This window comes from Molothrus aeneus, chromosome 12, assembly GCF_037042795.1.
Source record: "Molothrus aeneus isolate 106 chromosome 12, BPBGC_Maene_1.0, whole genome shotgun sequence".
In the NCBI taxonomy this organism is placed as follows: Eukaryota; Metazoa; Chordata; class Aves; order Passeriformes; family Icteridae; genus Molothrus; species Molothrus aeneus.
The window spans coordinates 16,394,989-16,407,924 of NC_089657.1; the positions used below are offsets into that span (position 1 = coordinate 16,394,989).

At 47.3% G+C, this 12,936-nt stretch overlaps 1 protein-coding gene across 2 annotated transcripts; it reads right to left on the minus strand.

The window, feature by feature from the left end:
* Positions 1-2,677: 2,677 nt before the first annotated feature.
* Positions 2,678-11,600, minus strand: CISH (cytokine inducible SH2 containing protein). Of its 2 annotated transcripts, none has more exons than XM_066558234.1 (4): positions 11,439-11,600; positions 10,892-11,178; positions 6,119-6,342; positions 2,678-5,644 (listed from the first exon to the last, which is right to left on the minus strand). In XM_066558234.1, the coding sequence occupies exons 2-4, from the start codon at positions 10,936-10,938 to the stop codon at positions 5,142-5,144; spliced, it is 774 nt and encodes a 257-aa protein (XP_066414331.1). In that variant the 5' UTR covers positions 10,939-11,178; positions 11,439-11,600; the 3' UTR covers positions 2,678-5,141. The 2 variants fall into 2 exon arrangements, with proteins under 2 accessions (XP_066414331.1, XP_066414332.1); XM_066558235.1 differs by lacking the exon at positions 11,439-11,600 and adding an exon at positions 11,314-11,417.
* Positions 11,601-12,936: the final 1,336 nt, after the last annotated feature.

Sequence of the window (12,936 nt, forward strand, 5' to 3'; positions counted from 1 at the left end):
CCTCCACGTGTTTGTGCTGCCTGGGCTCTGGCACCCAGCATTACAAAAAGCCCACAGAGGCAGGCCTGGGTGTGGGCAGGGAGCAGACATGTCTCAGTCTGAACGTGTTATCAGCACTCAGAGCAGCCAGGGCCTCCTCGCTGCCCTGCGTTGGGCAATGCTGGCAGCGCTGCCTTCCCTTGACTCCCTCTTCCCAATTCAAAGCTTGCTTGCTGTGAACAGACAGAGGAGGAACATTTCTGCCCAAGGACAGGGAAGACCTCTAAGTAATACTTTATTTTTATCTCTGACTTGCCTTTTTTGTAAGGAGCTGCCCAGACTGATGGGTTTTTCTCCTGTTTCCCCTGTGAATGATGGGTGGGGGTCACTGACAGCATGATGTGGGTGTTGTGACAATGCTGTTCAGAGCTGAGAGAGCTGGAGGATGTTACTTGGCATCCAAAGTTGTTCTGGCACATCTTCACTGGATGTTGCTTTATCCTCTGCTCCAGACCATTGGACTGCTGATGATTTCTGGGCTGGGGAAGATGATAGTGTAATTCCATTAGGATTGCAAGGGTCTCAGCAACCATTTGGGACAGATAGGAGAGAGCTGTGATACTGGCTCCTGACAGATCTGAACACAAGAACATGTTTGGCAGAACAGCTACACAAACAGTGTCCAGTTAATTTTGGTTTTAATTCCCTTAATTTCATAGATTGCAGGTAAGACTGACAATGGAATTTGGACTGGAAATGACATGTATAGGTCATTAACTAGAAACACCTGACCAGATCTGTCCTAAGAGAAGTAAACACACTCTGCTGATTCACTTGATTTGATGCTGGTTCCCCTGGCTTGGACTGGGGGATGTTGGGCTCCTGAGAGGATGTGAGGAAAGGACTAAGATTTCAGTAAGCTAGAAAAGATAGGGATATGTTCATGTGAACTAGTTATTTCACCCTTGCATGTGTTGCTTTTTCAGAAGGCTGATGATTTAAGACAGAAAATGATACCATATGTGCCTGACAAACTGCAGGGGAGTTCTGCTGTGGCAGTGGGCCATGGGAATGTGGTTTCAATCATGGACTGGGATTTCGATTCCCAATCCTATCAGTTTGCTTTTCAGACTCTGTGAGGGCTCCACACCCATGTTTCTATCTGCAGACAGAAACTGTAAACCAAGAGAAAATCCAAATTGTTGTGCATTGGCTCAACAAACCACACAGGTGTCACTGGGAGAGGAGCTGCAGCTGTACTGCAGTGCTGGTAAAGGCCAGCATGCATTGCCACAAATGCTCCTGGTTCCAGAGATGTGGAACTCAACTGTAAAAATCAGCTCAGTGTGCACAGAGGTTTGGCACAGGAGTTTTCAGAACATGAACGTGGTTTCTTTAAGGAAATGTGCTGAAGGTGTAGGAGTGGGAGTTGTTAAGGTAACAGCTGATGAGGTAAAAGCGTGTGTGACTGCAGCTCTGGACCAGCCTGGCCCCTGCTAATCATCTCCACCTTCAGCCTGTGCAAAGGAAACAGCAGGGTTTCCTATGTGTACTCAGAGGAAGAGTTTAGCCCAGCTAAGAAATTAAAAAAATCACTCAATAATGTGTCAGAAATGTTACAGTTTTCTTTCCAGGTTTTTCCAGGGTTTGCAAAGTTTCTTTTTAAAGATGGATGCAGCTTTTCCTTCTTTTGTTTTCATTTTTTCCTTCTTTTGTTTTCATGTTTCCACTTATTTTGTTTTGCTTCTATCCTGTGTAGTTCTCTTTCCATATTTCCTGTTAAAGCAAGTGTGATGTGATTGTTTTTGTTTAACAATTTGATCTGGAACAGATTATGGCATTGCCAACATTTCCTGTTTGGTGTGCAATAGAAATCTATCCATGCACTCACATTGATGAGATTGTGGAAATATTTGCTTGGGAATGCCAGCTCCATGACTGGCATAGGAAGCACAGCACATGCTTCAGGAATACTTTAAAGCAGTATTTTCAACTTTGAAGCCAGTGGATTCACAGAGGGAGAAGGATGGGAGAGGAACTAGTTCAGGTTGTTGGTGGTTTTGTTCTGTTTTCCATTTTGCAGTGGTTGGGAGCACAGTAGTGGTATTGCCTCAGTGTGTTCCCTGTTTCAGAAGATGGACACATGGGGTGTGCTCTGGCTCCCTCTGACATTATAGGGCAGATCCAGTCCCTGTGGTTTTCCCACCTGCTGTCTGGTGTCTCAGGTGATGTGAAAGGCTGCAGGGCCAGGCCACAAGTACAGGGACACTGCAGCCCAATGGCCCCAGAAAAGGGGAAAATGGATCTGCCCTGGATCCCCCACCCAAAGCATCATCTGCCCACTTATGTTCTGCCTTCTTTCCCCTGCGTTGTATTGGTTTTCTATGGTACACAGAAACAATACAAGAATCATTTCTGTGTTCTTGCAGATCATTAAAATATGTGCCATCAGTTCTTATAAACATGGGCCTTGGGATCTGCTGCTGCTTATCTGTGTGCAGTAGGAACCAGGCCCACACTGAGGATTTTGGTGTTTATTCTCTCAGTATCTGAAGAGCCTTCTATTTGTTGAAAGCCTTTTTGTCTTGTTTGAAAAAAATGGTCAAGAGTTTGCCCTGTGTTCTTGGGGAGGATGTGTCTAAACACAAAATGAATTCATCCATTTGGATTTTACCAAAGACTTTGAGTGGCTTTAAAGTATATTTTAAATGTTTATTTAAAATCCAGAGTCAAATAATTTTTAACAAACTGTCTCAAGATAGAAGAAACTGACTTTTTGGAGTAACTGTATTGTTTATTTGTTGTATTGCAGTAGCACCTAGAGATCCCTACTGTGCTAAATGCAGAACAAACACAGAACAGAGCTGGTCCCTGCCCATGGGAGCTCACAGCCTTCAGTCTGGGGTCAGCCAGGAGCTCCGGGGCTCTCTTGGGGCAGTGAGTCAAACCCACAGCTTGACCTCCCCATCACCCCCAACAGAGAACAGATCATGTAGGAGGCAAGTTTCAGAGAGCTGAACAACCTGCCCTTTCCTGCTGTACATTTCTCCAACTGATTTTTCCCAAGCTGTAGTTAGCAGGCCTGTGGCTGAGCTGTGTGGGCTCCCTGAGATCACTGCTGCTCCTCAGAGAGCCATGCTTTCCTTGTTCCCAGTGTCCTCAGGCAGATAGAGGTGTTTGGATAAAAGGAAGCCTTTTCAGTGGTTTATCATTTATATTATTTTTTAAAAAGTTTTCCTTTTTGCCTTCTAAATTTTCATTCTCATTCAGTACCTTTCTATGGTTGCTGCCATAGAGGGGAAGGGGGAAGGATATACCAAAAAGCAAACCTGACATCACACATGCACACTGTCAATCATCAAAGTATCAAAAACAAAGCTTGCAACAGCACAAACTTGTATAAATGTGGAAAGGAAAAAAAAGGACACTGACTAAGCACATCAGGCCATCTTGTCCCTTTTGGCAGCTTTAAGATAGGGTGGAAGAAACTCACCCATTTTTTGAGCTTGTCTCCATGGGTCACCATCCCATCTTTTTCCATTTTCTCTTCTAACACTCAGATATAGCTGGGGGTTTGTCCATTCTGATTTACAGCCTTAGAGTCCCAGGGAGGGATAAACAAGGAATCCTTCATGTTCATTCATGCTAGAACGAGTCAGGGGGTCTTAGGGGCAAAATAAGCCACAGGGTAATCGTCTGTTCCCTCCTCTACTTTAACTCAATGGCAAGGTGTGAAGATGATGATATTCAGCAAATGAACAGAAAGGGGCAACTTGTGTGTGTTGGATTGGGGCAGATCCCATCTGCTGTCTGTCCCTCCTGTGTGTAAAAGAGCAGGGGAAGAGCCATTGTGCCTCATCTCAGGGGGTGAAAGGGATGGGGTGTGAGAAGGAAACCCAGAGCCAAAAGCCTAACTGTGGATAACAAACATGCAAGTCAGAGCAGGGGGGAGGAGAGGTGTGGACCTTTGCAAACAGAAAGGTTGGATTGTGGTTTCCGGTGTGTGCTCCAGCCTGGAGCTGGCAGAAGCCATGTGGCCAGTGACTAATGCTGGCAGGAGCAGAGCATGCAGCAGTGTGGCATCGTGGGAGCAGGGACAGCTCTATGGGCTGAGGGGCCTCTAAGTGTTACCCCAGAAATAAATAAATAAATATCCTGAAGCTGTGCGTGTCACTGGTGCAGCCCAGCAGAGCTGTCTCTGAGCCCCTGCTCTTGCCCTGTGTCTCAGGCAAGGGCAGGGAACAGCACTTGAAAAACACAAGCCAGACACAGGGTGCTCTGAAATGAAATCCTTCTGCCTGCATATGATAAAATTTGGTTTCTAATTACTTGTTTTGAAATGTTTTGTCACAAACTTCCTTTGGAGATGGAGAAGATGGAAAAAAATGGGATGAGTGCTCCCTGGCTCAACCTCACTATCCAGATCTCTGTGTAGAGCTCTCAAGGAAGAAGAGCTTCCTCAAAGAAGTCTCCTGTCCACGTGTGATGCAGCACATATCTCTGGGAGTTCCCACTGTGCTCTGAGGTTGTGATACCCTCTGTAGCTAAGGAAGAAAAAACAAATAGTCTTTACCTCTGTAGAGGTGGGTCTGGATACAGTCATCTGCATCTCCTATACCCTAGAAGCCTAGGAGAGCTTGGATGTGGACTCCTGTAACCTGTCACAGGGACAGGCTCAAACAAAAGCTGTTTGGATGTGAATCCAAATCCAAATTCCCTAAGAGTTTCAGCTGCCAGTTGGCTGGGAGCCTTTAAGCTATCTCTAATTCCACAAAAGAAACAAACAAAAAAATAAAGTAAAAGGTGCTTTAAAAATACCATAAGGAGAGAAACTGCCATGGAAATAAATAGCAAAAATAACAATGTTAACATGTCCGGTGTCACAGCAACTCTGACATTCAAGTAGTGTGGCCGTGCCCACAGAGCTTCTCCCAGCACTGCTGGCACGGCCCAAGGGTCAGAGCTCAGCTGGTGCCCCATGCTCACTGAAACAACCCACTCCTCCCTGGGGCTGGAATGGATGTGAAGAGAAGGGGAGAGGAAAGATGGATGCAGTCTCTGCTGATAATCAGGTCTTCGCTGTGCCCGCCTTTAGTGGGATGGAGCCACAAAGTTCTGGTGGTTGTGTCTCTTGTTCCTGCCTGAGACAGAAGGGCCACACTTCAGAGCTGGAAGGGATATTGCTTCAGGTATTCCCCCATCCTCCGGGGCAGGGGCAGCCGCTCCACGTCGGCCGTGCACTTGTTGATGCGCAGCCGGCACAGGTGCTGCAGGCTGGCCATGCTGTCCTTGCGGCCCAGCGGCCGCAGCAGCTTCAGGTGTACAGCGGCTGCTGCCAGCTCTTTCTGCAGGGGAGGTAGAGGAGACGGAGGCGGGTAGGGAGCCTCGGTCTTGCTTTCCGTTGTGCAGGACAAGACGTAGTGCTGGATGAGACTGACCACGTCGGGGAAGGCCAGGATGCGAGGTTTGCTCAGGTAGTTGGAGTCCAGGCGGAACTTGCCGTCGGTGTACTCAATGCGCACATTGGTGGGCCCGCGGTTGGTCTTGACGGACAGCGTGAACAGGTAGCTGGGGTGGGTGCTGTCCCGCACCAGGAACGTGCCCTCAGGCATCTTCTGCAGATGCTGCTTGGCCTCGCTGGCAGTGATGGAACCCCAGTACCAACCTGGAAGAACATCCGAGAAAGAATTTGTTACAGAAAGAGCATATCCTAGGATTGGCACTATATTTGGGGAAGCCTTGAAGACAACCATGTTAAGGGCCTGGGAAGCAGAGCCAGAGTTGGCAACACCTTCATTAATTAAGACCAAGTTCTAAAGGTGACCTGCCTATGCTTGCCATTGCTGTGCTGGGTCTTAGGATGAGGCTGGCGGCTGCTGCAGCAGCTGCAGTTTACAGAGAAAAAGCAATTTGCTTTTTGCAATTCCTTCTCCCAATTCAGTTACAAAAGATAAAGCAATAAATTAGTTCATGATGTATAGAGACTGCAGATACATTTGCTGTGTGCACAAGAGCCAGCCATCCACACAGGAACCAGGCTCCTGTCTGAAGTGAGATCAGGAGATTCTTCCTGGTGCTCAGATGGTGGAGTTGGGTCCCTGCACCCTTCTGACCCTGTGACTTTGCAATTGAGCCTTACCAGATTCTCGCAGGTAGGAGAAGGTTTTTGCAATGCAGAGAAGGTCTTCTTCAGGGTCCCGTGTCTGAGGTGGGTTGCTGTCTGGAACTGGAGCTGCAAGGGCAGGCACAGACTCCTCCTGGAAGGCCATAACTGGGAGAGGCTGCATGATGGGCTCTGACAATTCCTCAATGCCCCTGAGTGACACTCTCCTGATCTTTTCCTCTGCCAGCAAAGGATGAGGTCTGAAATGAAAGGCACACTGTGCTATTTCTCCTTGCCTTGAGATCAGTTGCAGGGTCTGTCGAGTGCATGCTACATTATACAACGTGTTATGTTTTACAAACAGATCCTCAGTACCATTGTTTCTGAGAGAGGCAAGGGAGGAGGAAGGAACACAGCTAAAGATGAGCCTTTAGAAACAGGAACAGTGAGTTTGCCTCTTTGGTCTTATGGAAGGTGGTCAGTCCTGCAATTTACAATGAGTTTGAATCTGAAATTTTTAGATGTTGCCTTTTAATATGTAGTTTCAGGGGCAGTAAGGTTTATGACAGCATTACAGCTTCAGTTACATGACTATGATGCTGGAGCATTTCTGTTTCTGCCAGTCGGATTGTCATTTACTGCAATATAATTAGAAGCAGAATTGGGAATAGCTTGGGTTGTGTCCTACCCACTTTCTGCTCAAGGATGACCTGATCCTAAATTAATCTGTCAGAACTCAGAGTGAGCTGATCACAAAGAGAACAGTGGGAATTCTTGTTTTAGCCAAGCCTGTGCACTACACCCACTCCAGTGTTTAGCAGCTTGATGGAGGAGTCAGTGTGGCTGTAATCCCTGCAGGACTGCACGAGGAGGCTCTGCCATGGCCAGACTGCTAGAACACATATTCCCCTGTGGCCTAAGTGGTGAAGCTATTCAGCATCTAAATGAATGGAGCCTGGAGCTCTCATGGGGCATGGGTGCTCCTCCTCAGCAGCACAGGGATCCTAAAGAAAAGCAGAGCTCTAGGGAGGATGGGTGTCAAAGGCCAGGAAAGTCTTCATTCCCAGGCAAGCTAATGAGCAAAAATTAGTTTCTGTCCCAGTGTGTGGTAAGCTCTTTGCCTGTGTCCCCTGTCCTGCTGCATGCCCTGTGTTACATCCCCCCACCATCCCCAACACATTTGTCTTTGAGACACTTTAAAGAGAAGATGCCTGAGAGAAATATACTCAATCCTCAGTGTGTCACTGCCACAGCACCACTGGAGCTGACAGTGATGGCACAGGGTAGAGCCACCTCCCCACATCGTTGAGGAGAAGCAGGAGACTCTGAAGTCCCAAGTGCTTCCCTTCAGATCATCCTCCTTCCCTGTGCTCTGTGTGAACAGGGACACTTCAGGTACATAAATAAATGTGCTGTAAACTGATCTGCACCTGATCATAGCTGCACTCCACCACCTCAAACTGCAGAGACTCAAGTATGGGACAGAGAACAAGAAGAAGAGATGTGAGAGGAAAGTAGATTAGAGAGGACCTGAAAGCACTTTCACACCTCGTAAGTGAGAGCCATGATCAGTTCCACATCTCTGCATTTCTAAAAAAACCATGGAGGTTTGGAATAAGGTAAATTTAAATCTACAGAGAGATACTCTTGCCCTTGCAATACATAGCAAACCCCCTGCTATTCTGTTGGTATTTAGGAAGAAACATTCTTTTTTTTTCCATGTGTGAAATCACATTTCACAAGAAGGATACCTGCTTGGCTTTCATGGTATCTATGTTTCTTAATTTCTATTAATGGGTAAGAAGCCAGGCTGAATAAAAGTGATTGCTGGCTCTTGTCCTCACCAGGGACATTTGGTCGCAGGACCTGCATTTTCAGGGGCTTTTGTACATCTGGATATATTTTTATACCTGGAGATCATTGTTGGAAAAGCTCTGACTTCTCTTTTAAATCCTCCTGGAGATACATTTATAGGTGCTGAGGGCTCCATTTTTCAAGATATTTGGATGTCTCCCTCTTAATGTCATAGTCTTTACAAATGCCTAGCTACCTGTCTCCTTGGGGAGCGTCCCAATTCTGCATTACTCCCTTTTTGCACAAGGAGGACCATAAGCCAGATCAGCTGCTTGGAGCATAGTGCAAATAACACCAAGGTCATGGACATGATCCCCGTATGGGTCATTCAGAGTTGGACTCAATCATCCTTGTGAGTCCCTTTCAACTCGGAATGTTCTGTGATTCGGATCCTTGCCTGTGCTGATCCTAATTACCAATTGTGCTGTGCAAGGAGGGTGTCCTGGGCCTGCTGGCACAGCAGTGTCTCTCACACCAACTGTTCCCTAAGCTGAAAATGACCATGACTGATACTAAGGAAAATCAGTCCTGCACTATTCACTTGCCAGAATTCGAATACTGCAGTCCAGGTGCCAGATCTCTCTGAACTTATTTTCTCCTGGAAAATTTTTCTGGCCTACCCTTCCAGAAAGGTTTGGAATATAAAGAAAACTTTTCATAGCATGGAACATTTTTTCTTTTTGTATACCAACTTCAGAGAGGAAATCAGGAATTGCGGGGAAGGAAGGGAGAGATAGCGAAGCTACACAAGGAAATGTCTGCCATGAATCAGGAGGAAAGTTGTTACTTTCAAGGGCTGTACCAGTTCACAGTTTGGTCCTCCAAAAACCACATCAGCTGTGTGAATTTGTCAGTTGATTTCTTTTACAGAGCCCATGTGCTTGAGATGAGTTTTCCCACTGTACTCGTGCTCTGATGCCTTACACTTTGTGCCACCAGAGGCTGGGGGAGCCCGGACCCCATGCAGGCACTGTGGGGATCCCTCCACCGCAGCCAGAGAAAGGCTGGGCTCACACATTTCCTATTTTCCTTCTATACCCTGGCCTTATGCCCCTACAAAACCTCCCAGTGTGGCCGTAGGCTCAAAGGAACATGCTGGAAGAGAGGAGAAGGATTAGAAATTTCGACAGACTGGGAGGTGCTGGTGTCCTAAAGAACTTTGTACATAGGCTGAAGAAAGGAGAGCTGCTGCTGGGAACAAACAGAGCAGCTCCAAGCACAGGAATGGGAGAGCAGAGGATCAGCAAGTAACAGCAGACTACAGCTTTTAACGCAAGAACATTTGCAAAAGGGTTAAGAAGAGTTTGCTGGGATAAGGACAGGTTGAAAAAGGTTTGCTGGCATGAAAAAGTCAGCCCTTTGGTGGGGCAAAGAAAGGATTTGCAAACAGTGCTTGTAAGAGAGAAAGCAGAGGAAAGCCGTGGAGAATCAGGACTGATAGAGCAAAGTGTTCATACAACAGCTGTGAGGAGGAAGCAAACAACCATATGAAATTTGGCATGTCTAGATCAGAGTCTGGGTGTGCTCTCCAGAGAAACAGCAAATGAACTTCCCTGTGCTTTGGCAGCCAGTGTTTCAGAAAGCCTTGGAACAGCAAGAAAATTCAGGAGAATCAGATATGTCTGATACCATTTAATGTTGGCTTTGTAGTTACTGTGCTGATAAGCTAAACTTCATAACACAGTATAAGCACTACAAGAAAAAGTGTGGAGCTGCTCTCCCTTCCATCAGCTGAATCCCAACACTCCATTGGGAGCTTGGTCTGAATAGGATGGAGAGTATTGAGTTCAGGATAAACGAAATCCTACAGGATAATGAAAATGGAGCAATAAATGGCCTTCAAAATAGATATTAAAATGAAAACATCTACACATCTGGCTCCATAATAAGTTCTTGGTGGGTAAGAGAAGCAGTAGCTCTGGTATGCTGACCCTGGAGAAAAGCTTCAGATAAGGGTTTCCCAAAGGCCAAGCTGAAAACTGAATTCCCTTTGCCATGGCTATAGGAACTGCAGCTGCAGACTGAAAATAAGAGTGAAAACAAACCGCTCACATAGTAGGAAAGTAGTGGTAAACACGAGCTCTGCTTGTCTGTGGGACAGATTTTGGAGGGGAAATGACAGGAAAATCCCCATGCTTCGGTCATCACAGGCAGACAAGAAAGATTTTACTCTGAGGAAAATCCACCATACACTGGAGTGATAGGAAAATCTGACATGATGACTCAGACTGAAACAAATGCTCACAATTTCCAAGTATGCAGCATGTGTAAAAGTACTAGGTGATTCCTGCACACCAGGTATTCCTCAGCTGATAATCAAAGCTGGTCACAGGGACACTGAAGTGCCAACACATCAGTCCTGATACCAGAGAAGGCATCTGGATCTCACCTGTTCTCCTGAAGGCAGATGTGGAACTAACTATCTGTGTGCCCCCTGTGGCTCTCACTCTACAGAAAGCTGGGTTTATGTACATACACTTAAACTTACACAAAACTAGCATTAATTTAGCATAAATACCTCCTTAGAAATAGACCAAAGCACCTAAACTCCAGGGAAGTCTTTCCCCCGTAAGCAGTTTGATTCCAAAAGGGCCTTGGAGAGCACCTATGGTGTTGGGTTGGTGTCAGCGCTGCTGCTGCGTCCACCGCACTGAACAACGCAGTCCAAGTAATTCTTACTCTCCCAAAGACTTTGAATACCCTGTATTCCGTTTTTCAGCAGTAGAAAGCATGGAAATCAGGAATACCTTATGGTTCCATGATTTTGGCCTTGGACTCTAAAACACAGGCACACAGGACAGACACATGAACTCAGCACTCGGCCGGCCAAAGTCATTCCCATTCCATTACAGTCACACATGGCAACACACAGGAGCTGAAAAACTGTCACAGAGGACCCTCCTAATTACAATTATCAAAGCACAGCTTTTCACAGAAGGCTGCAAAGTATCTTACCCCTGAACACAGAGGATCATGTCACTCCCGGACCAAGGGAAAAGCATTAAGTCTTCAAGAAGGTGGGAAATTATTTCTTCTCTTCTTGCCTTCTTTGCTTTCCCGAAGCAGCGAGTTCAGCCTCTAGTTGGGGTTCACGGTGAGAGAAGGCTGGCGAGTCTCAGCAAACCCCTTTTGCAGGTTGTTTCAGACGCAGCAGCAGACGAGCTGTCCGACAGACTTCAGCAACTTCGGCCAAGAAAATGCGTGCGCTTTCAGTGCTTCAGAAAAAATAATGTATTCTTGTTCTGCTTTTCAGAAAACAGCAGCAAAAAAAAAAAAAAAAAAGTTTAAAAAAAAAACCAGAGAAAAAGGAAATTACATATATTTAAAGAGGAACTGATCTTCCTTCAGAGCACTCTGAAATAATAATAAATAGGTACCAATAAATAAGATCTCCCCGTGTGCTGCGGGAAGAGCCGGAGCAGCGACCTGTCTCAGCGCTGGCTCCAGAGAAATGAAGCTCCGTGGAAGGAGGGGGGGAGGAAAAAAAAAAAAAAAGGCAAACCTCCTTAGTAATCTTTTGTGTGTCCCTTTTAATCTGTTCCAGGAAGTGAGGAATTCCTGGAATCGTATTGTGTTCGCATCACTCTTCCTATATCAGCCACGAGGGGAGGAGGGGAAAAAAAAAAAAAGCGAAGGTATAAATAGCGGTGTCCAGCAGGGCCGCGTCCATGCTGCCATGGCCGGGGGAGGGAAGGGAGAGGAGGGGAGGGGAGCGGAGCCCTCCCGGCGGTGGGGTGGGTGGGCAGGCAGGGCTGGGGGAAGGGAGGGAGGGGAGGGGAGGGGAGCCGCCGCCGCGCGTGTTCGCGGAAACGCCTTTGATCCATTTCCAAGAACTTTCCAGGAACGCGGGGCCGGCGCGCCGGGCGCTGCCAATGGGCGCCGCCGCCGCATGCGCGGGGCCCGCCCGGGGCGGGGCGGGCAGCGCCCACCGCCTCCTGCCCGGCCTTAGAGCACGGCTCCCTTTGATTTTCCCGCAGCTGTGGGTGGTTTTCCTTCCACTTGTTTTTAAGCATTTGGTGTCGTGCGGTGTTTCATGCCTCCTCTCCCCGGCGGTTCGGCATCCTCCCCGAGCTGGAGGCGCCTTTCCGGCTCGCTTGAGCACCGGTGCAGGGCAAGGCTGTGGGGCTGGAGGGGTAAACAGGGACTGACTGGGGCAATTTCCAGTGAAACCTGGGGAGTGAGAGGAGGCTGTGCTGCAGGGTCTGCTACTCTGGGCAGCCGTTGTGTGGTTGTCACGCTGCATAGGTTGTTTTATAAAGGTTATCTTGGTCACCTGGGAGTCTCCTGTGAATCAGGTATCAGCTCAGCAAAGTCTCCTGGAAAAGGCTACACCACCATCGTTTTGTCCTGCATTTATAGAACACTTTCGAGTTAAAATCCGGCAACCCACAAGGAAATATTTCGGTTTCTTTTAGGGTTATTTAACCTTTTATTTTTGAACACTTTGTAACAAAAGCTTGATTGTCTTTGTCTTTTCCTGCCACGAGTTTCCACCTCTTCTCTTATTAGAGATAAGACAAAATGAGAGTGGTCTGTCTGCCACCTCCATTGGAGTAGGTCGAATACTTTAAAAGATTAGTAATTATTGTGCCGTTTAGAACATTCAGAAGTGGATGGGGCCGAGAGCAGAGGGGAAGGCAGGATGCTGATAAGGGTGAGATTAGAAGGGTGGTTTCCTTCCTGGGAATGAGCCTGAGAGGAGGCAGGCTGTGTTCGGCTCCTGACTCAGGCTTTCAATCCCTACAGTTTCATTTGGCAGCTCCTCAGCTTCCTGCACATTTCCATCCGTTTTCTGTCCTGAACCAGGGGCAGTGCAGTAATGAGTGCTGCTAATAATACCCAGCTATGCGAAGAGAGGGGTGCTGAGGGCTATCTAAGTATCCTATCTGTCCATCTGTCTAAGTACTCTAAGGGCCATCTCAAAGGGGTGGGAATGTCAGCCTGCAGGCACTCCTTGACCAGTTTGCTTCTGAGCCTGACAGACTTCAGCTCACGCTTCC

What these genes read in the sequence shown, in the direction of transcription:
- CISH (XM_066558234.1), bottom strand. Translation starts at nt 10,938, where the DNA reads ATGCTTTTCCCTTGGTCCGGGAGTGACATGATCCTCTGTGTTCAGGG. An exon ending in ATGATCCTCTGTGTTCAGGG is followed by an intron (nt 6,343 to 10,891) that starts GTAAGATACTTT and finishes CTTTCATTTCAG; the next exon opens with ACCTCATCCTTTGCTGGCAG. An exon ending in CTCCTACCTGCGAGAATCTG is followed by an intron (nt 5,645 to 6,118) that starts GTAAGGCTCAAT and finishes ATGTTCTTCCAG; the next exon opens with GTTGGTACTGGGGTTCCATC.